Genomic DNA, 23,225 nt, shown 5'->3' with positions numbered 1-23,225 from the left:
GGACCGGTCCTGTTCAGTATCTTTGTGAGCGACATTGCGGACGGGATAGAAGGTAAGGTTTGTCTTTTTGCGGATGACACTTAGATCTCAACAGAGTGGACACGCCGGAAGGAGTGGAGAGAATGAGATGGAATTTAAGGAAGCTGGAAGAGTGGTCGAAGATATGGCAGCTGAGATTCAATGCCAAGAAGTGCAGAGTCATCCATATGGGGTATGGAAATCCAAAAGAACTGTATTCAATGGGGTGTGAAGGGCTGATTTGCACGGAGCAGGAGAGAGACCTTGGGGTGATAGTGTCTAACAATCTGAAGTCGGCGAAACAATGTGACAAGGTGATAGCTAAGCCAGAAGAATGCTGGGCTGCATAGAGAGAGGAATATCGAGTAAGAAAAGGGAAGTGATTATCCCCTTGTACAGGTCCTTGGTGAGGCCTCACCTGGAGTACTGTGCTCAGTTCTGGAGACCGTATCTCCAAAGGGACAGACACAGGATGGAGGCGGTCCAGAAAAGGGTGAAAAGTCTTCATCGAATGACTTATGAGGAGAGATTGAAGAATCTAAATATGTACACCGATGTGATATCCCGGATGTACAACCGATGTGATATCCCGGATGAACGTCGGTATATAAAAATTTTAAATAAATAAATAAAATAAATACACCCTGGAGGAAAGGAGGAGCAGAGGTGATATGATATAGACTTTCAGATACTTGAAAGGTTTTAATGATCTAAAGACAACGACAAACCTTTTCCGTCGGGGAAAAAAATCAGCAGAACCAGGGGTCACGATTTGAAGCTCCAGAGAGGAAGACTCAGAACCAATGTCAGGAAGTATTTCTTCACAGAGAGGGTGGTGGATGCCTGGAATGCCCTTCTGGATTTCAAAGGGGCGTGGGATAAACACTGTGTATCCATAAAGTCTAGAGGATGTGAATGAAGAGAAGAGGCATGGGGGTGGCTTGTGGGAATGACAGCCACTATCTGGAGATTAATACCCTTATTAAATAAACACACACACAGTTAATGCAACTCCAACACTGCTCTATGCTTCAATGGCAAGAGGAAATGTGGAAAAAAGGATTTGTATTCACAAAAAAGCAGGGGAGTAGCTTGCTTGTTATGGTGCTTACTACCCCAAACCAAATAAGCCTGATACTTCACTTGCAATGCATATCCAGCATAGCTCTCTGCTTCAATGGCAGGGGGAATGAAGAAAAGAGGATTATATTCAGACAACAACCAACAAGGACTGAATTACATAGTCTGGGTAAACAAGCGTGGGTGTAGCTTGCTTGTTACAGCGGTTACTACCCCGAATCAATTAAACCTGATACTTCACTGGGAATACATATCCTGCGCAACTCACTGCTTCAACGGCGGGGGGGGGGAGAAAAGAGGATTTATATTCAGATAACAAGCAACAAGGTCTGAATTGCACGGGCTGGGTAAACAAGCGTGGGAGTAGCTTGCTTACAGCGGTTACTACCGCTAACCAATTAAGCTAGATACTTCACTTAGATGCAGCTACAGCACTGCTCTCTACATCAATGTTGGGGGTGGAAGGTAAATAGAACCAAAAAGTTACTAATAAGGGCCAAGAGTAACAGATAAGTATGAGAAAAAAACTAAGTGTGAAAGCTTGCTGGGCAGACTGGATGGGCCGTTTGGTCTTCTGCCGTCATTTCTATGTTTCTATGATTTTGTCACTCTTAGGGCTGCACTGACTATGTTCTTCCTGGTGGTTGTGCGCTCTTAGAGGTTATGCTGGCCTGTACTTTTGTGTGTCATTTCACATTGCTTTTCTGCATTGGCCTTGTTCTCCTCAAAGCCAAACCTTTCCCCAGGCTCCTGAACAAATCCTGGGTATAGTAATTTGATTCCTATGTGCCATAGTGATCTAGTGCTCTGGATTTATCCAGTTGTAAATTATAACTATATTTAAAATTATAGTAAAACGGCATTACCAAGTTTAATTGCAAAACAATGAAATAAATTATTTCATAAGTATTTACATGGTTTGTTTTTCTGCATTCAAGCAAGCTGATGATGATATATAACTCATGGAAGACCCCTTTTTTCTAGATTTCGGTGATGTGGGTTTATTAGTTTTAAATTTAAAATATAACTACACAGTTGTAAAAGGTAGTATATAGCTAGATGTATCATATTAAAAATGACCGTTCAGTTTTAGTAATTTATATCATATGTGCGAGTATCTTGAGTTATAACGCATGGGATTGCCTAATGCATTTCTCAGTTGAAAAATCTTGGTGAAATTAGAAGTAACATTTGGCTTTGAGGGCTAGGTTATGTAAGACCAGGTTTTAAAACTTTGTTTTCATTTTAGAGTCCTTACAGAACAGTTCTGCTGGAGAATGCTATACCAACTATATTTGATCTTACAAGTCACTTGAACAATCCACACAGCAGGCATAGGAAGAGGATAAAAGAACTGGTATGTTTTTTTCTGGTGTGATTCATTTTAACTTAATATGTAGTAGCAGAACAATTAATTTCCTGCTAAATGTAGCAATATTGTTCAAAAAATGTTTATTTAATTCCACAGGGTTTACATTTTTATCTACACACCTACATTTACAATGTTGCTTTTACCATACAGGAAGAGTAATCTCACTAAACATCATGTAATATTTCTATTAACTATTTTTTCATAAGATTGTTAGCAAGTGGTCTCATTTAAATTGTTAAACTGTGTATTTTTAGGTTTCATTAATGATTCCTTGCTTTTTTCTTTTTTTCATGAATTCTGTTAACTAATTCAACCATGTGAATAGAAATATGCTAGAGCACACAATATGCCTTTCACTGTAGAAGTGAACATAAGAATTGTCACACTGGGTCAGACCTAGGGTCATCAAGCCCAGTGTCCTGTTTCCAACAATGGCCAATCCAGATCACAAGTACCTTGCAAGATCCCAAACAGTAGATAGATCCCATGCTGCTAACACCCATGGATAAGTAGTGGTTTCCCCCAAAGTTTGGTTAATAACAGTTTCTCCAAGGACAAGCAGGATGGCAGTCCTCACATATGGGTGACATCATCCGATAGGGCCCAGCACGGAAAACTTATGTCAAAGTTTCTAGAACTTTGACTGATCCTCTCTGAGCATACTCAGCAATCCATAATACCACACATCTATGTGAGGTCCCTTCAGTCTCTTCTTTTCTGAGGAGCCATGTGTCTTGCTCGAGTTTTGCAGTTAAAGTAGTCTCTTCTTTTTATAAAGATTTGTAATTTTTCATATTTCTGACTTCGTCTTTTAGTTAGGTTTTTTGCCATTTTGGGTAATTTTCTTTTCATCTGTCATTCCCCCGGAGCGGAAGTGTGGTTGGTGTCCACCAGTCATTGACAGCCACGGCCATCGATTTCAGTTTAGTGTCCCTTTTATTTTGCGACACCATGTTCTCTACGGGATTTAAGTGATGTCTCAAGAGTACGAGGTTAAGGTCCTCAAAACTCAATAGCTGTTCAATGAAGTATTTTATTCATTAATAGAAGATAACATCTTAATGACTAATTTTCACTGTCCCAAAACACAGACCATGTTTCGTTTGACTGTATTGGAAGGGACCTGATCTCAATATAGGTGTTACTGGGACTTATTAATAAGATAAAGGCACAGCTTATAATCAAAATGGCTTCGATAAAGAAATGCCACACTGGTCCCAAAGAAATTAAGGGAAGAGGACTCTGCAGAATGACTTGACAGAATGAGAAGCCATTCTGATTATAAGCTGTGTCTTTTTATCTTATTAATAAGTCCCGGTAACATCTATATTGAGATCTGGTCCCTTCCAACGCAGTCAAAACACGGTCTGTGTCGGGGGACCGTGAACATTACTCATTAAGATGTTATATTCTGTTAATGAATAAAATACTTCTTTGAACAGCTGTTTGAGTTTTGTGGACCTTAACCTTTTTCCCAACTGCTATTATTGTTACTTAAGAATACCATGATTTTGGGTTTCCACCTACTTCATTTGGCCAAGAGTACGAGGACCATGTCTGGCACAGATCCCCATGATAGAAGTGTCCTCTGCCTAGGTGCATTGCATGTCATTCGGGGTTGTAGCAGAATCGCCCAGTTGACCATAAAAGTATGCCTGGTCCAACTAGAGAAGATAGAGCGATTCTTTGAATCAGGCAAGTACAAGCTATCAACATCGAAGGATCTCTGAATCGCATTGATGGCTATCGAGCCCTCGACATCAGCGAGACTGTCAGTTCTATCGACATTGAAGGCTATAGGGGCGATGGAGACAGACACTCGCCTAGCACTTCCAAGTTGAAGTCGTCTGGTTTTTCAGCCTTGGCACCGGGGTGAGACTGATCCAAGTATCAAGAGAAGCCGAAGAAGCATCAGCATCGGTCCCCGTTGATGCACGGTGCCAGGCATGGAGATGCACTGGCAGATGCCGCAATGCCTCCAAAGCGGCCCCTGTGGGGAGGACAGCCAATCTTCCATGATGCCCCGGGGCTCACCGTGGCCTCCACCGATCTAGATGTCCACCATTGATCCTCAGGTACAAAGAGGATGTGGTCACTCTTGGCTCCCAGTCAGTCTTGGCATTGTGGATGATCAAGAAGGAGCTTGAGAACCATGTGCGGGTGGCTGTGGAGCAGGCGGTGCAAAGTTTTGGTGTCGGGGCAATGATGACACCAGGGCCAGCACCGATTTATCTTGAACTCCTGCTCGAATCTCTACACGTACTCATCGTCTTGCTACCTCCATAGTCTGCCGGTGCCTGGGCTGGCATCAATGCCTGGCGGGGCATCAAAGGTGCCACCAACCGATCCAATAGTCATCTCTGATTTCCCGGAGGGGGAAGCTCCATGAGAGATGGGGGCAGCCTTGGGGCCCGGGCCAACACGGCCTGTTCCAACTGTTCCCATACTGCCAGCCGTGGGCCAAGCACCACAAGATAACAGTGATGACAATGACTCCTGGGGAGATGATGACTTGGATGCTTTTGAAACAGATGCATCCAAAGGTCTCCCCTTGGATCCATCTTCTCCAGCTGATCAAAGGAAGTCTCCACCAGAGGACCTCTCCTTCACAGGGTTTGTTAGGTTGATGGTGGAAGCCATCCCCTTTCAGTTAGAGACGAAGGAAGATACCCAGCACAAGATGCTAGATATCCTTCAGTACATGGAGCCTCCCAAGGATATCATGGCAGTCCCTGTACACAAGATCCTTGTACAGCTGCTGATGATGAGGGAACACCACCTCTCAATGCCTTCAATAAAGAGGAAGGCAGATGCGGTTTATCTTGTCTAATTCAATAAGTGTCACCTACCACACCAGCCTTCGAATTTGTTCTCAAGAATGCCAAGTGTCTTCGGACTCATTCATGGGCACCCAGGGAAAGATCAGAGGGCCATGATTGCTCTTGGGAGAAAGGTCTTTCAAGGAGCTATGCTTATTGCCTGTATAGCGGCCTACCAGCTCTATATGGACCAGTATATTCGGGACCTTCTGAAGCAGGTGCAGGAGATTTATTTATTTTATTTATTTAAAATTTTTATATACCGGCATTCATGATACAATCACATCATGCCGGTTTACATAGAACAGGGGTGTACAAAGAACAAATGAGTAACCTATTAGTGAGGAGGAAGCAGTTACAAATAACAAGGTACTAGAACTGGGAGTAGAGAAGAAAGGGAGAGGATAACAATAGATAAAGATATTTACATTAAATTAACATTTTTACAATGGGAGGTAGTTCAACAGGCTGCAGGGGTTAATCAGTGTCCGAGAATGCTTTTTTGAACAGCCAGGTCTTAAGTCTTTTCCTGAAGATTGGGAGGCTGGGTTCTTGTCTGAGGTCTGGTGGGATGGAGTTCCATAAAAGGGGGCCGGCTGTTGAGAAGGCCCGATCTCTTAGAGTGATGTGTTTAGTAGTTTTGGCTGGGGGTACTTGGAGGGATCCTCTGAGTGCGTCTCTGGTTGGTCTGGAGGAGTTATACTTTTGGAAAGGGACTTGTAAGTCGAGTGGGGAGTGTTGATGAATGGTTTTATGTATTATGGAAAGAGATTTGTAGAGGATTCTAAAATGAATCGGCAACCAATGGAGATCTTTTAGGATTGGAGTAATATGGTCCTTCCTCCTGGAATTTGTCAGTAATCTTGCCGTTTGCTGCTCAGCTATCTTGAGATAGCTGAGCAGCTGCCTCAACAGCAGCAGAATACACTCCAGTCGCTGGTGCACAAGGGCTTGGAGTGCGGGACACATTGGGTCCGGTCAACCTATGATATTTTTGAAATGGCAGCAAGAGTCTCTGCAGCAGGCTCATAGACTCGCCTGGCTGTGTATCTTGGGCCTCCGATTGGAGGTGCAGGAACGACTTGCTGATATGCCTTGCACAGGAGAGAATTTCTTTGGAGATAAGGTGAAGGACACGATGGGCCAAATTCAGGACCACCATGCAACTCTCAGCACCTCTCCTTGGCACCCAGGACCCACCCCCCTCATCCAGAAGGCTTCAAGGTCAGGGCAACTGAAGTCTTTCTTCCACACGAGGAAATACTACTCTCCTCCACCTCAACCCTGTCAGAAATCGCAGGCCATTCGCAGCAGCCCCAGGCAAAAGAGGGCCCCAAAGTTCCAGCTAGCACCTCAATCAGCCTTGTAGACAGGATTCTGACTGGATCTCAGGGAACATAGCTATGTCTGCTGTACCTATGGCAAAGGATCTTGCAGTCGGGGGCAGGCTGCAGTTCTATGCAAACGGTGGCCTAGTGTAACCTTGAACCAGTGGATCCTTGCCATCGTGTGCAATGGGTACAAATTAAATCGATTAAGTGCCCTGCCAATTTGCCCCCCTAGTCCTTTTTGGGGACCGGTAGCTCATCAAGAGGTACTCGTAGAGGAGCTCTCCTCCATCTTAATAGCCAGAGTGGTCGAACCTCTTCTACCAGGGGAAAGAGAGTGGGGATTTTACTCCCTGTATTTCTTGATACCAAAGAAAACAGGGGAACTCTGTCCTATCCTTGACCTAAGGACCTTGAACAAATTTCTGAAAAAGGAAAAGTTCAAGATCTTTTCGCTGGGTACTATAATCCCTTTCTTGCAAAAAGGGGACTGGCTATGCTCTCTTGATCTGAAGAACACGTACACCCATATCGAGATCTTCCCCAGTCATTGGAAGTATCTCTGATTTGTGGTGGGAACTCATCACTTCCAGTACAGCGTATTAATGTTTGGGCTATTTATTTATTTGTTGAGATTTATATACCGTCATTCGGTAGAGCCATCATAACGTTTTACAAAGTATACATTTTTCTTATTAGTTGTGCAACAGTATAACAATGTGAACATTTTCAGAAATAAACATTACAAGTCCAGAAAGCATTATTAGGTTGAATAGCCAAGGTGGCAGTGCACTTATTAAATCTGGGAGTCCATGTTTTTCCCTATCTGGACAATTGGCTTGTCAAGAGCACCTCTCAGGCAGAAGCTGACCATCCGGGTGCTGGAGTCACTAGGATTCTCATCAACTACCCCAAGTCTCATCTTAGTCCATCACCTCAACTGGACTTCATCTGAGCCCTGCTAAACATGGCTGAGGCCAAGGCCTTCCTGCCACAGCAATGGGCATTCAACCAGATGACCATCACAACGGGGATTCAACAGAGCAGGCAGGTATCAACCTGCTAGGACATGTTGAGGTTGCTGGGCCATTTGGCCACTCTAGTGTATGTCACTCCCCTGGCACAGCTGCACATAAGGAGATCCCAATGGACCTTAAGGTCCCAGTTGGCGTCAGGCCATACAGGACCTCCGAGACTGCATCCAAATTTTTCTGGCTCTCTGCTACTCTTTGTTCTGGGGTGGGACATTTCCAATCTGGAACAGGGGCGTTATCTTCCAAAGTACCCGGGTTCAAATTATGTTGACAATGAATGGATCCACCCTGGACTGGGGAGCTCATGTAGATGGGCTCAGCAGCCAGGGTTTGTGGTCCACCCAGGAATGACATTGTCAGATCAATTTCCTGGAGTTTCAGGCGATCAGTTATGCCCTGTGAGCTTTCAGAGATCGGCTGTTCAACAAAATTATCCTGACAAGGACTAACAACCAAGTTGCAATGTGATATGTCAACAAGCAGGGAGGCACAGGCTTGTACCTCCTGTGTTAGGAAGTGGTTCAGATCTGATCCATGGGCTCATTTCCACAGGATGATGCTCAGGGCCATGTATCTGGCTGGTGAGGAGAATGTATTAGCGGACAGGCTGAGTCTTGCTTTCAGACCCCACGAATGGTCTCTGGATCTTCCGCATCTGGAGGAGCCCAGACAGGGATCTGTTCACCACACCTTGGAGCAAGAAGGTTCCTCAGTTGTTCTCCTTGTACAGGACTCATGGCAGGACAGTCTTAGATGCCTTCACCCTGCATTGGGTCTAGGGTCTTCTGTCAGCATATCTTTTAGCTCTACGTGTACAGAAGACTTTGTTGAAGCTTTGCGAGGACAGGGGGACTATAATTCTCATAGCCCCTCATTGGCCAAGACAGGTCTGGTTTCCACTTCTACGGGAGAGGTCCATCGGGAAACTGATCAAACTGAGGACTTCCCCAGATCTTATTACACAGGATCGGAACAGGTTGTGTCATCCCAACCTTCAGGCCCTGTCACTCATACCCTGGATGTTGAGAGCATGACTTTTCAACCGCTCGATCTCTCAGCTGATGTGTCTCGTGACCTTGTTGCTTTCAGGAAGCCTTCTACCAGAAGGTCATATAGACTGAAGTGGAGGAGGTTCTCTATGTGGTGTGAGCAAAAGGTCTTAGATCGTTTCCCCTGCCTGACACACAAACTGCTCGACTACCATATACACCTCTCAGAAGCTGGACTCAAAACCAACTTTGTGAGTGTTCACCTGAGTGTGATTGACACACATCATCACAGTGTAGAGGGTAAGCACATCTCTGTACAACCTATAATTGTACAGTTCATGCGAGGTCTGCTTCAATTGAAACCTCCCCTAAGGCCTCCTGCTGTGTTCTGGGACCTCAGTATGGTGCTGGCACAGCTGATGAAAGCTCCTTTTGAGCCACTGCATTCCAGTGACCTGAAGTACCTCACCTGGAAGGTTATATTTTTGGTGGTGATCACTTTAGTACAGAGGGTCAGAGATCCCCAGGACTTGGTGACTTATTCACCTTATACTAAGTTTTTTCATGACAGACTGGTCTTGTGTATGTACCTTAAGTTCCTGCCTAAGGCGGTGTCAAGTCTTTCCATCTTAACCAGTCCATCATCCTGCCAACATTCTTTCCCAGGCCCCATTTGCACCAAGGCGAAGAAGCTTTGCACAGTTTGGACTGCAAAAGAGCCTTAGCCTTCTGTCTGGAGTAAACAGAAGCCTCTAGACCAGTGGTTCGCAACCCTGTCCTGGGGACCCTCCAGGCAGTTGGGTTTTCGAGATATCCACAATGAATATGCATGAGAGAAAATTTCCATGTTATGGAGGCAGTGCATGCAAATTTTCTCTCATGCATATTCATTGTGGATATCCTGAAAACCTGACTGACTGGGGGGTCCCCAGGACAGGATTGGGAACCACTGGTCTAGAGGCTTCTGTTTACTCCAGACAGTCCACCCAACTTTTTGTTTGGCTTTTTGATAAGAATAAGTTGGGCATCACTATTGCCAAACAGACACTTTCTAATTGGCTAGCAGACTGCTTCTCCTTTTGTTATGCCCAGGTGGGACTGCATCTTGGGGGCCATGTCAAAGCTCATTCTCTTTGAGCTATGGCAGCACCAGTGGCCCACTTGCAAGCAGTTCCCATGGAAGAGATCTGCAGACCTGCATTTTGAAGTTCTCGCCACATGTTCACATCACATTGACTGGATAGGGATGGCCGATGTGACTATAGGTTTGGTCAGTCTATCCTTCTGAACTTGTTTGACGTGTAGAACCCAACTCTGTTACCATCTAGGGCCCAATGTTTGTGTTCAGGCCCCCCCCCCTTACCAAAAAAAAAACAATTGTTGCGACTGTTTGTACCTATTTTGGGTGTTTTGTTGGTCCCCTGTTTTGTTGGGCAACCTGTAACTAAGGATTTCACCCATGTGTGAGGACTACCATCCTGCTTGTCCTCTGAGAAAGCAGAATTGCTTACCTGTAACAGATGTTCTGTGAGGACAGCAGGATGTTAGTCCTCGTGAAACTCGCCTGCCACCCCGTGGAGTTGGGTTTCCAGTACATGGGTTTCTTCTCCTTTTTTTTATTTTATCCTTGAATTCTATATTATAAGACTGAAAGGGACCCCACATGGATGTATGTTATAATGCATGCTGAGCATGCTCAATAAGGCTCAGTCAAAGTTCTAGAAACTTTAACATAACGTTTTCTGTGCTGGGCTCCATCCATTGATGTCTCCCATGTGTGAGAACTGACATCCTGCTGTCCTCTGAGAACACCTGTTACCGGTAAGCAACCTTGCTTTTTTACAGTTATTTGGAGGGCAGTTGAAGGTTTGGGATTCTTTGGGGAAGATGTAATAAAGGACACTAACGTTAGCGCAGGTTTTTACTCCTGTTTTAGTGTGCAGTTTTCAGGAGTGCGTTAACTTTAGTATTTAACGGGGATTTTAACCCTGGAAAAATGCGCACTAAAACAGGCGTAAAAACCCATGCTAAGATTAGAGGGGGTGCCTGCAAATCCCATGTAAAAGAAGTCATTAGCTATTCCTCAGCAATCCAGGAAGGTGCATTAAAGGGCAGACACCTTAAAACACATTTTCTTAATGCTGGAAATTGAACTCCTGGGTCAGAGCAGGAGTAAAACTTAACTCATGGTTTGGTTGCCATATTATATTATTGCTTTACCCAGTATGGTAGTGTCTAGCTGCTTCTACCATACTGGACACAGCAATAGAATAACTTTGGCCATCAAAAATGTGAGTTTATTCCTCCTCAGAGCCAGGAGTTTAATTTCCAGTGCTCTCTGGAAGGGTACTTACATTTAAACAGTAAACTGACACTGTGCATCCAACTTTGGCGTACTGTTTAACTGTAGATATGCACCCTAGCGAGCTTTTACATTGTTCAGCTAGCTGTAAGTTTCCACTCCAAAGAGCAAATTCTTGCATCCAAGGCCTTTTGGCAGAGAATGGCAAATAAAATCAAAGCATAGGATCTCTGGGATAGGCAACTACAGCTAGCTTAACAAAGCATAAACTTTCTGGGGGGGTTGCCTAAAGCTGAACAGGATGCCAAAGTCAGATGAACAGCACCAAAGTGCATTTTGTTCAGCTGAAGGTGCCTGCCCCAGAGATTATGCTTTGATATTACTTGCTTAAAATGTGAGATTGGTGCTGCACATCCAAACTTGTGTGCACATTCTCACATTAAAGGCCATTTTAATAAGGAATGTCAAGTAAAATCTACCTTATAAATGAGCTCTGACCAGCCCGCAAATGCGCAGTAGAGAGCAGCTCTACCGCGCGGGCACGTCGGCCAGAGTTTGCCTGTTGACAAAATGATGCTGGGAGGACCCGTAGTAGCGGCGGCGGCGGCGAGGACCAGCAGCGGCGTGCGCGCGCCATCCGAAGGGGTTGTGAATGAGCTGGGAGAGGAGGGGATTGAGAGAGGGGAGTGACTGAGGGGAAGGGGAGGGAGGAGAGAGTGAGGTGAGAAGGAGTGGGAGGGAGAATAGAGGTGGGAGGGAGAATGGGGGAGGGGGGGAAGGTGGAAGGGAGAATGAGAGGGAGGGGGAGGTGGAAGGGAGAATGAAGGGGAGGGAGAATGAGGGGGAGGGGGAGGTGGAAGGGAGAGGAGGGGGAGGGAGAATGAGGAGGAGGGGGAGAGGAGAATGAGGAGGAGAGGGAGAAGGAGGGGGAGGTGGGAGAGGGAGGGGAAGGGAGAATGAGGGGGAAGGAAATGGACCGAAAACGTTTTTTTTAATGTAGCCCGTTGTTACGGGCTTAACGGCTAGTAAAAGAATAAGCTGTCTGGGGGCTGCACATAAAGCTAGATGAGTAAAGCAAAGGGAGGCCAATATTGAGTAGGCCATTTAGTGAACAAATTATCCAGGTAAAGTTAACCGGACAGCTTGTCCTGTATATGCAGTGTGATAAACGTCCTGGTGAATATACTTACTTAAAGTTATCCGGATAACTTTAAAACTTAACTAGCTATGTTTCAATATAGCTGGTTAGGTTCTAAATTTATTTGATCTTGTGTGGCCGGATAACTTCCTACTTAAGCGGATATCTTTAAAAGATATCCGGTTAAGTAGCGCTGACAGCCAAGTTAACTTGTTTTTTTTTTTTTTAAGGGGCCTGTAGCCTGATTCATCCCCTCCCCTTTAACTACTTAAAGGCAGTCAAAAAAGCAAACAGAATGTTGGGAATTATTAGAAAGGGACTGGTGAATAAAACGGAAAATGTCATAATGCCTCTGTATCGCTCCATGGTGAGACCGCACCTTGAATACTGTGTACAATTCTGGTCGCCGCATCTCAAAAAAGATATAATTGCGATGGAGAAGGTACAGAGAAGGGCAACCAAAATGATAAGGGGAATGGAACAACTCCCCTATGAGGAAAGACTAAAGAGGTTAGGACTTTTCAGCTTGGAGAAGAGACGACTGAGGGGGGATATGATAGAGGTGTTTAAAATCATGAGAGGTCTAGAACGGGTAGATGTGAATCGGTTATTTACTCTTTCGGATAGTAGAAAGACTAGGGGGCACTCCATGAAGTTAGCATGGGGCACATTTAAAACTAATCGGAGAAAGTTCTTTTTTACTCAACGCACAATTAAACTCTGGAATTTGTTACCAGAGGATGTGGTTAGTGCAGTTAGTATAACTGTGTTTAAAAAAGGATTGGATAAGTTCTTGGAGGAGAAGTCCATTACCTGCTATTAATTAAGTTGACTTAGAAAATAGCCACTGCCATTAGCAATGGTAACATGGAATAGACTTAGTTTTTGGGTACTTGCCAGGTTCTTATGGCCTGGATTGGCCACTGTTGGAAACAGGATGCTGGGCTTCATGGACCCTTGGTCTGACCCAGTATGGCATTTTCTTATGTTCTTATGTTCTACTTATCTGGCTATAATTTAGCCAGATAAATGGCTTAATATGCCACATTCTCCCATGCTTTCAGGGCCTGGGGAGATCTTGGCAATGGGGGAGGATTTCGGTGCCCCTTCAGTCATGATACTGGCTTTAACCCTGGGGCCCCAGGGCAAATTTTCTCCAGATTTTTCCATTTTTTGCATCAGGCTTTTTGCACATTTGCAAGACCAAGGGAAGGGCACAGGGGAGTTCTCCCTGTACCGGAGAGAGTCTTATTTTGGGTCCTTCACCTCCAGTTCCTTCTAAGAGGACTTGGCCTGCTATTGTGGCGCTAGGGCCTTCATGGAGGGGATCTAGTGGAGGCAGGGGACATAGGGGATGCGGATAGTTCTATGTCCTTGATGGGGGCTACCCCTTCTGGCCCAGAGGATGAATCTGTGATCTGCGTGTTTCATAGAGATGAAATAGATGTGTTGCGTCCATCTGTCTCAGACGGCTTCGACCTCTGTGCCTCACCTTTCTTCCTTCTCTCTCCTCAAGCCTTGGGAAGATGGCTGCTGCTGCGTCTTCATGCTGCTCTCTCCGGCGTCCCCAGAACGGCAACAGCGACAGTGTTCGCCATGATTTTTATGAGGGCCTCCTAGGGTGCGCACGCAACCTACGTCTTTATCCACATCATGGCTGGAACCTCAGGGGCGTACCCTCCGAGTGACGTTATCACATCCTGGTATTTAGCCTGCCCTTCGTTTGCTAACAAACTGAGTTAGCAAGGATTGGACTGCCTCCGGTCTAAGCTGCTCTGCCGCTTCCCAGCTGCCGCGGGAAGCTCTCTCTGCCCTTCGGCTTATTTTTTTCACTAATCTGGGTACCCGCTCCTCGGGGGCCCCTTTGCTCTATTTCAGGTACCTACCTTGGGAAACCGGGTACTCGCTCCTCAAGAGCCTGCTCTCCCTAATCTGGTGCCTGCCACTGAACAACTTCTGCCTGCCAGGACCTTCACTATACAGCTTTCTACTTCAGTGAGTCCTAACCCTTTTCAGTCTGTCTCATCTGCAGTTCAGTGCTCTGCATCTACATCTGGGACCTATCCCTGCTACACTGCGCTGCCCATCCTACTCAGGTGTGAGACTAGTCTCCTCTGCTGTGGACCCTTGGATTACTTCACTGGGTTACCTTCACTGCTGCCCGCTCCCCGGGCAGTACCATCGAGCTGTACAATAAATACAACTTCTCTGTGTTTGCGTGTATAGAGTCTAGCCTAGAACTGCAGTTCCTCGCGGGGCTCCTCCCTGTGGGAGTGGCCATCACCGCAGTACCCAAGAATCCACTCCAATACCTCACAACCATAACAAGATGTTCTAATCGAGCAGATAGTTACTTGCCTCTGGCTGGAAGAGTCCAAGCCACCGCAGACTCCAGTGTGGGATTCTGTTATTAAGGGAAAATGTAAAACCACCACCACCTTTACACTCCACCCTGAGATGGAGGAGATGATGTTGGTGGAATGGGAATCCCCAGAGATGAGTTTCAATCTTTTGAACAGCTTTATCCTATTTTTCCTGCAGTGCTCCAGAAATTTTTTTAAGGTGATTGATGCATTGGTCACGGCAGTGACCAGGAGCACTACTATTCGAGGGGGGGGGGGGGAGGACAGGAAGTTGGAGCTGCCCCTCAGGAATGTTTGTCGCTTCGGCCACGGCACTGCAGATCTCTATCTGCTCAGCCAGCCATGGTAATCCAGGCGCTTCTTCAGCAGCCTCCTGAGGGCAGTTAGAATGGAGTCTGCTGCAGCCTTCTGGCAGATGCTCAGTATGATTTGCTGCAGAGCTCTGCCAGATCAGTTGCCCTCTCAGAAGGAGTATGATGTCTTTTATGTTTGTGCAACTGGGAAGCGGACTCCTGATCCAAGATACATCTACGGAAGTTGCCTTTTAAAGGTGATTACTGTTTGGGGAAGATCTTGACCAGTTAGTTAAGAATCTTGGAGACCCTAAGCCCCAGCATCTACTGGAGGACAAAGGCTGAGCCTTTTAAAGACCTGGTAGGGGTCATGGGCAGTTTTGAGCTTCACGGCAGTATCGGCCAGGCAGACAGTCCTTTGGAACTGTTTCAGCCTATTATTTGGGCCCCAGGGGTTAGGGGCAGTTCTTTCAAGGAATCAGAAGGCAGAAAGGGGACTCTGCTCTCTCCTCAGGGGCCAGTAGAGCTTCCTCATGAAGTTCCACGGGTTCACCTACTCTTGGCTCCTGTGGGAGGCTGCCTGCAGTAGTTTTACAGGCAATGGACTTGTGTTTCAGCCGATCACTGGATTCTAGAGATAATCTGCTTCAGTTATAGCCTAGACCTACATTGTCCCATTCAAGAAGCCTTTATGGTTTCCCCTTGTGCAGACTCTCCAAAAGCTGAAACATTTGAGGGCAGTGGTGCCGGGTCCAGGGTCAGTACTCCATTTACTTTGTGGTCTCCAAAAAGGATGGGTCTTTTCACCCTTTATGGATCTCAAAGGGTTGAACCAGTGTCTCAAGCTCTTGTGTTTTCATTGCATTCTGTTCTGGCAGCAGTTTGTCAGGAGGAGATCCTCTGCTCGTTGGACCTGTCAGAAGCCTACCTGCATATTCCCATTTGGGACGAGGATCAGAGATATCTCAATTTTGTGCGCAGTAGGAACATTTTCAGTTCCAAGCATTATCATTTGGTCTGGCAACTGCACATGGGTCTTCACAAATTGGGGTGGTTATGGTGGTGGTGGCCCTGCAGTCCACCTATATCTCGATGATTGGTTGATCCCATTGCCGTCTCACAAGGAGGCAGTGTGAGTATCCCATCTTGAGGTCTGGGTCTTAGAAGACTTGGGCTGGGTCACCAATTTTGCCAAAAGTTCATTGCAGCCCATGCAGTCCCTGGAATATTTAGGGGTGTAGTTTGACACGTGGGCAGGCCAAGTGTTTCTCATGGATGAATGGGTGAGGTGAGGGGGTTTCTGTTTTTTTCCATTCCCATGGCATGGAACTAACTGCAAGTGCTCGGGCTTATGGCGGTGACTCTCGATTTGGTCCCATGGTCCAGGTCTCACATGCAGCTGCTCCAGGAATCGGTACAGACTCTGTGGTCTCTGCAGATGCAGCACTACAGAGTGTGACTTCCATTCAGTCAGGTGGTACATTAGTCCCTGCTGTGGTGGCTGGATTCTTCCAATCTGTTGAAGGGAGTAAGCTTAGTAATGCCGGCATTGATTCTGGTCACTACGGATGCGAGCCTCTGTGGATAGGGGGGGCTCATTATCAGGCACAGGTGGCTCAGGGGAGTTGGAACCTAGAGGAAGTCCCACAATCCATCAATTGATTGGAGACCAGAGCAATTTGCCTAGCCCTTCTGCACTTCCTTCCGTTGATTCGGAGGAAAGCTGTTCGGGTTCTCTCTGACAAGGCCACCACAGTAACATATGTAAATTGGCAGGGGGGACCCAAGAGTCTGGGCGTTTTGCTGGAAACATCCCTCCTCTTCCCTTGGGCAGAGAAGCATCTCTGCCTGTTGTAAGCAGCACATATCTCGGGCCAGGACAATGTTCAAGCCGACTTCCTCAGCCAAAATCGGTTAGTTCCCAGGGAATGGGAATTGAGCACTGACAAAGTGAGTAATTTGACACAAGTGGGGTTGTCTGCAGCTGGATCTGATGGCGACCCAATGGAATGCAAAGGTGAATTGTTTCTTCAGTTGGTGAAGGGGAACGGCTTAGCGGGGATCGATGCCCTGGTGCTGCCTTGGCTGGAGTGGGAGTTTCTGTATGCCTTCCCTTTGTGGGAGCTCATAGGCAGGCAGGCTACTATGACGGACAGAGCTGGATCCAAACAGGGTGATTCTAAATGCACAGGATTGGCCTTGCAGGCCTTGGTTTGTGCACCTGCTTCGATTTCAGGTGACCCAGTCCCCATGGCTCTCGAAAGAGCAGGTCCTCTGGTATAGAGGCCGGTGGTCATAAAGGATCCGGCTCCATTCTCTCTTATGGCCTGGCTCTTGAGCGGAGACGGCTTTGTAAGACGGAATATTCCTCTACGATAATCTCCATGTTGTCAAAGTCTTGGAAATGGTCTACCCCCTTAGCCTACATTTGAGACTGGTGCCTGTTTGAGCAATTTTGTTGGAACAGATCAGAATCCCCTTAGTTGCCCACAGTTTCTTGCATCCTGGCCTTTCTTCAGGGTGGACTTGATAAAGGTCTAGCTCTGAATTCCTTTCAGTTCTTTTATGTTATTATATATAATCATATAATGTTTTACTTTGCTCATATTTTACACCATTTGCTTTAACTATGATATGTTATTCTGTTCATTGTATTTCCTCCTTTTCAGTTCAATGTAAGCCGGCATGATGTGCCTTACGAATGTCGGCAAAGAAAAGCCTATAAATAAATAAATAAATAAGGTGCAGGTGGCGGCTATTGCATGTTATAGGGGGACCATTAAGGGTTCTTCCTTTGCCACTCACAAGGATGTGTCCTGTTTCCTAAAGGGAGCAAAGAGGCTACATTCCCCCTTTCTGGCCCATTGTACCTCCATGGGACCTGAATCTGGTCCTGAAAGCTCTCTCCGGGGCTCCTTTTGAGCCACTGAGGCAGAGTTCTCTGAAGGATGTGGCATTGGTGGCAATTTGTTCAGGCTTAGTGGGTCTCGGAGCTTCAGGCCTTGCATTGTTGGGATCTCTTTCTGGTGATTTCTCCAAATGCAGTGGGTTTTTTGTCCATTGTCATTCTTTCTACCTAAGGTCAATTTGACTTTTCATATTAATCAGGCAATTTCCCTCCCAATTTTTTCTTGGGAGGAGTGTAGACCCGAGTATCGCTCTCTCCGATGCTTGGATGTGCGAAGACTTATCCTGCGCTATTTGCAAGTTACAAATGAGTTTCGCAAATCAGACAGGTGGCTCATTCTTTTTGGGGGTCCATGTAAGGGAGAGGTAGCCTCTAAGGCTACCTTGACCTGTTGGATAAAGGAGACAGTTGAGTCGGCTAAACTACTGAAGGGCAAGTGCTCTCCGGATTTGGTTCAAATGCACTCTACCAGGGTGCAATCTGCATCCTGGTTGGAGGTGCAGGCGCTAGCTCCAGCCGATATTTGCAGAGCGGCCACTGGGTTCTCCTTGCACACTTTTGTGAAGCATTATTGGCTGGATGTCACGGCGTGGGAGGATACAGCTTTTGAGGCGGGGGTCCGTAGGGCGGCTCTCGCTTCCTCCTTCCCAGGTAGATGAAGCTTTGTTACTTCCCGTTTGTCATGGCTGGACAGGTGTAACAGGATGAGATGGAAAGAGAAATTTCCATACCTGTTAATTTCCTTTCCATTATTCCTGCTACACCAGTCCAGGACCTGACTGGGAAGCGAGGATCTGTTGTTTGCTATATGTTTTAGGGGGGATTGGTTCTTTCCTCTTGCTCCCCTAGTTGTATTTTGGTTTTCCCTCCTGTTGCGTGTTGCAGGGAAACCTCTTCTAGAATTGGATTAAGGAAATATTTGTGCTCCTGGATTGATGTCTGATCCGAAGCTTGGTCAGAAGGATACTGGATCTCTGTTGCTAGCACCACCTATTATGTAGTGGCTGTGATGTCACAGTAGAAATCTATATAGTCTACCTCCATCTGCTGGTAGAGGGGGATAACTCACTTGTCATGGTTGGCTTGGGGTAGCAGCACTAATGGAAAGAAAATTAACAGGTAAGGAAATTTCTCCTTTCTGGTGGCCAAAGTTATTCTATTGCTGTACCCAGTCTGCTAGAAAGGCACTACTACATGGTCACTGAAATAGATATCATAGCCACCAGAAAGATGAGTTAATTTTTATACCATCCCTGCCAAGGAATTAACCTGAAAATCCACTTAGGTGCATTAAACCAGGAATATGGAGGTAACCACTTGAAATTGGAAGGAGTGTGACCAAAATGAACTTTCATGCAAGATTGTGCCCAAGTTGGGATTTCCTGTTCCAATCTCGCATGCAAGTCTATTTTGCCAATGAAATCAAAGGGTAACCTCACTGGAACAGGCAATTACAGCCATTTGAGATGCACAAACACCAAAATGCATATGTTCAGCTGTAGGTGCCTACCCTAGAGAGCTTACACTTTGATTTCACTTGGCATGCCTTGCCCAAATGGTCTTGCATATGAGATTGTGCCCAAGTTGGGATGTCCAGTGCCAATCTTGCATTCCAGGTCATTTGGTCACTGAAAGCACTTACCTCCTTACTCCTGTTTTAAAGCACTTTTCTGCATTAGTGCATATTTTTCAGTTTAGTTCACACTATAGTGCTCATTTTTTATTTAATGTGCATTTTTACTAGTTTGATTTGCATCTCATTAGCTTACTGCATCCATGGAACCCCTGTTTTTAACGTGCACATTAAGTAAAACTCATACTAAAATTTAACTCCAATTTTAGCATGTGTTTTATTACATTGGTCCCCCCTGTCTGACCTTACCCCACTGTTAATTATACCTTCTTCATCACATCTAAAAGCATGTTTTAAGAGCAAGATGTGATTTCCTAAAACATGGTTCAGGGAGAGAAAAAATTACCTTTCTTTCATGATTTTAACTCCCTCACCACATGGCTTATACATGTGTTGCTTACTTCTTCATTTCCTTTACTTGTACAATCAGATGATGCAAGAGGTTACTGGTGAGAATGATGAGTACAATGAGATCTGCCTTCTGAATAATCCTAAACCAAGCTTGTCAGATTTAGACCAAGCAATCCCATTACAGTTGGCCAAATGGATCAGCAGCAACTACGGTTTTGATTACCATGACTCTGCTCCCCAGGCCAGTTAGGAAAGGGGGTGCTGCAGAGACAACATTCACAGTCCCTTGGGAGATAAGCATAACATAGAAACATTGACTATGACAGTTGATAAAGACTATTAGGGTCAATTAGTATGTCAAGTTTTGATCTTTGATTTTCCCCTTGCTTCTTACAAGTGTCGTTGGACAAGTTACTTTATCCTCCATTGCCTCAGGTACAAAATTAGATTGTGAGCCCTCTGGGGACAGGGAAACTACAGTACCTGAATGTAATCCACTTTGATGTGCCAAAAAGCAGAATATAAACATCAGAAAAAAAAATCCTGTAAATGTGTGGTTAAATTTCAACAGAATTAATTTGTATTTTTTTTGCCTCTGAGCAGCTTAGAACATTTATTGATTCCAAAAAGTTGATTAATGATCCTTGTTTATTAACTTCAGTTTCAGAATCGGTCTAATTTGTATAATTTCAGGAAGTTAGTACAAATTCATGCTGAATAGTTTCTTATGTTACTTTCCTTTTATTTCCTTTTATTATGCCCCCTTTCTTTATTTGTGGACTGTTCAGATTTGAAGGTTTTTCTTTTTTGTGGAATGTATTTCTTGTAAAATTGTTTCCAATCGTGTTTCTGTATCAAAGTATTTTAGCTTTGTTGAATATTAAAATGCAATAAACATATAATTAAAAAAAAATTCCAAATTAACCCAGTCAACTGTTAAGCAGGTTAATACAAACAAAAAGCACACTTTGAAATGTCAGTATGCCAATGCCAGAAGTCTAAGAAATAAGATGGGAAAGAGTGTATAGCACTGAATAAATAGGTAGACATAATTGGCATGTCAGAGATCTGGTGGAAGGAGGATAACCAAAGGGATAGTGGCTATACCAAAGTACAAATTATATTGCAGTGATAGGTTGGATCAACTAGGTGGGGGGGGGAGCACTTTATGTTTGGGATAGTATAGAGTCCAACAGGATAAAGATTTTGCAGGAGACTAAATGCACAGTAGAATCTTTATGGGTAGAAATCCCATGTGTGTTGAGGAAGAGTATAGTATTAGGTGTACACTACCGTCCCCCTGGCCAAAATGATCAGATGGTAATGAAATGCTAAGAGAAATTATGGAAGCTAACAAATTTGGCAGAACAGTAATGGGTGATTTCAATGACCCCAATATTAACAGGGTAAATGTAACATCAGCACATGCTTTAGAGGTAAAGTTCTGGATGGAATAAATGATTGCTTCATGAAGCAGTTGGTTCAGGAACAGACAAGGGAGGGAGCAATTTTAGATCTAATTCTTAGTGGAACATAGGATTTGGTGCAAGTTGTTACAGTGGTGGGGCCACTTAATAGTGATCATAACATGGTCAAATTTGACTTAATGACTGAAAGAGGGACAATAAGTAAATCTACAGCTCTAGCTGTAGTATCTAGGGATACTTTGAGAAAATGAGGAAAATAATTAGAAAAAAAATGAAATTGTACAGCTGCAAAAGTTAAGAGTGTGCAGCTACAGGCATGAACATTGCTTAAAAATACCATTTTATAAGAACAGTCCAGATGTATTCCTCACAATAAAAAAGGTGGAAGAAAGGCTAAACAGCTGCTGATATGGTTAAAAGGTGAAGTGAAAAGAAGCTATTTTAGTCAAAAGAACTTGCTTCAAAATTGGAAGAAGGAGCCATCTGAAGAAAATAGGAAAAAGCATAAGCATTGTCAAGTTAAATGTAAAACATTGATAAGACAGGCTAAGAGAAAATTTAAAAATAAGCTGGCCATAGAGGCAAAAACTCATAATAAAAACTTTTAAAAAATATATCCAAAGCAGGAAGCCTACAAGGGAGTTAGTTGGACCATTAGATGATCGAGGGGTTAATAGGCAATTAGGGAAAATAAGGCCATTGCAGAATACTAAATTATTTGCTTTGATGTTTACTAATAAGGATTTTGGGGAGATACCTGTTCTGGAAACAGTTTTCAAGGGTGATTCAGATGAATTGAATCAAATCACTTGAACCTGGAAGATATAGAAGGCAAGAATCTTTTTCTTTCCTTCGGAAAGAAACTGAAAACTTGGCTGTTCTCTCAAGCCTTTCCAGTATGAGACTATCCCTAACTAGCAATGACTCTACCCCCCCCCCCCCTTTCACCTACCCTTCCCTCCTATCTCCCTCCCTCCCCGCCACGACCCTTTTATCCTCTACCTTAAGGAAACCTTTAGATTAAACAATTTTAGCTAATTGTACCCGCTAAATTAGCCTCCTTGCAAAACAATTGTTTATAGTTGCCTGTTTTGCATTTCCTTAAAAAGCGTTATCTTAATCTAATTCCTTCTACTTTCAGTTGTCCTGTATTACTCTCCCTGTTCATTGTAACTTTCTTTCTTATAATTTATGGTTTTCCCCTGGTTTTGATGTAAACCAATACGATAAGACATGGTCTTGAGCATCGGTATATTAAAAGAATTTAAATAAATAAATAAGATATAGAAGATATATCATTTTTTGTAACCATTGTCATTTAGTTGTTCCTTCCTTCCACTCCCAACCTCTCCTATCTTCTTAGCGCTAGTAACCCTTTTCCCAGTTTATCTCGTCCCTGCTTAAGGGTTAAGTTAACGTTATTACCCCCTTGTACGATGTAACTCACCCATGTTCGATGTAAACCGATGTGATATGACTTTCACCATGAACGTCGGTATAGAAAAGAATTAAATAAATAAAGATTGATAAACTGAAGAGTAGCAAATTGCCCGGACCAGATGTTATGCACACAGGGTTCTAAAAAACTCAAAAATGAAATTTCAGATCTATTACTAGTAATTTGTAACCTGCCATTAACCTGAAGACTAAAGGATGGACAATGTAACTTCGATATTTTAAAAGGGCTCCAGGGATGATCCAGCAAACTCTAGATCGGTGAGCCTGACCAGTGCTGGGAAAAATCATAAAAACTATTCTAAATAACAAAATCCCAAAATATATAGATAGACATGGATTTACCCAAGGAAATTCTTGTCTCACAAATCTGCTACATTTTTTGAAGTGGTTAATAAAAGTGAATACAGATGAACCAAATAATTTAATGTATTTGGATTTTCAGAAGGCATTTAACAAAGTTCACTATGAGAGACTCCTAAGAAAATTAAAAAGTTTTGGTATAAGAGGCAGTGTTCTTTTTGTGGCCTGCAAACTTATTAAAAGAAAAACAGAGAATGGGATTAAATGGTCAGTTTCTTAGTGGAGGAAGGTAAACAGCGATCTGTACTTAGACCACTGCTTTTTAATATATTTATAAATGATCTAGAAAGGGAAATGACGAGTGAGGTGATCACATTTGCAGAGGACACTAAATTATTTAGATTTGTTAAAT

The 23,225-nt window shown here is 44.3% G+C and overlaps 1 protein-coding gene across 1 annotated transcript in view; it reads left to right on the top strand.

Moving 5' to 3' along the window:
* THAP12 (THAP domain containing 12) overlaps positions 1-23,225 on the top strand; it is an 88,231-nt gene that overhangs the window by 37,576 nt on the left and 27,430 nt on the right. Inside the window, exon 3 of the mRNA XM_029602157.1 lies at positions 2,348-2,455. Within this exon, the coding sequence (XP_029458017.1) occupies positions 2,348-2,455 (108 nt within the window). The remainder of the gene's footprint in view (positions 1-2,347; positions 2,456-23,225) is intronic.

Source organism: Rhinatrema bivittatum, chromosome 5 (genome assembly GCF_901001135.1).
Source record: "Rhinatrema bivittatum chromosome 5, aRhiBiv1.1, whole genome shotgun sequence".
In the NCBI taxonomy this organism is placed as follows: domain Eukaryota; kingdom Metazoa; phylum Chordata; class Amphibia; order Gymnophiona; family Rhinatrematidae; genus Rhinatrema; species Rhinatrema bivittatum.
The sequence above is the reverse complement of the archived record's forward strand: the minus strand, read 5'-3'. Positions and strand labels throughout refer to the sequence as shown.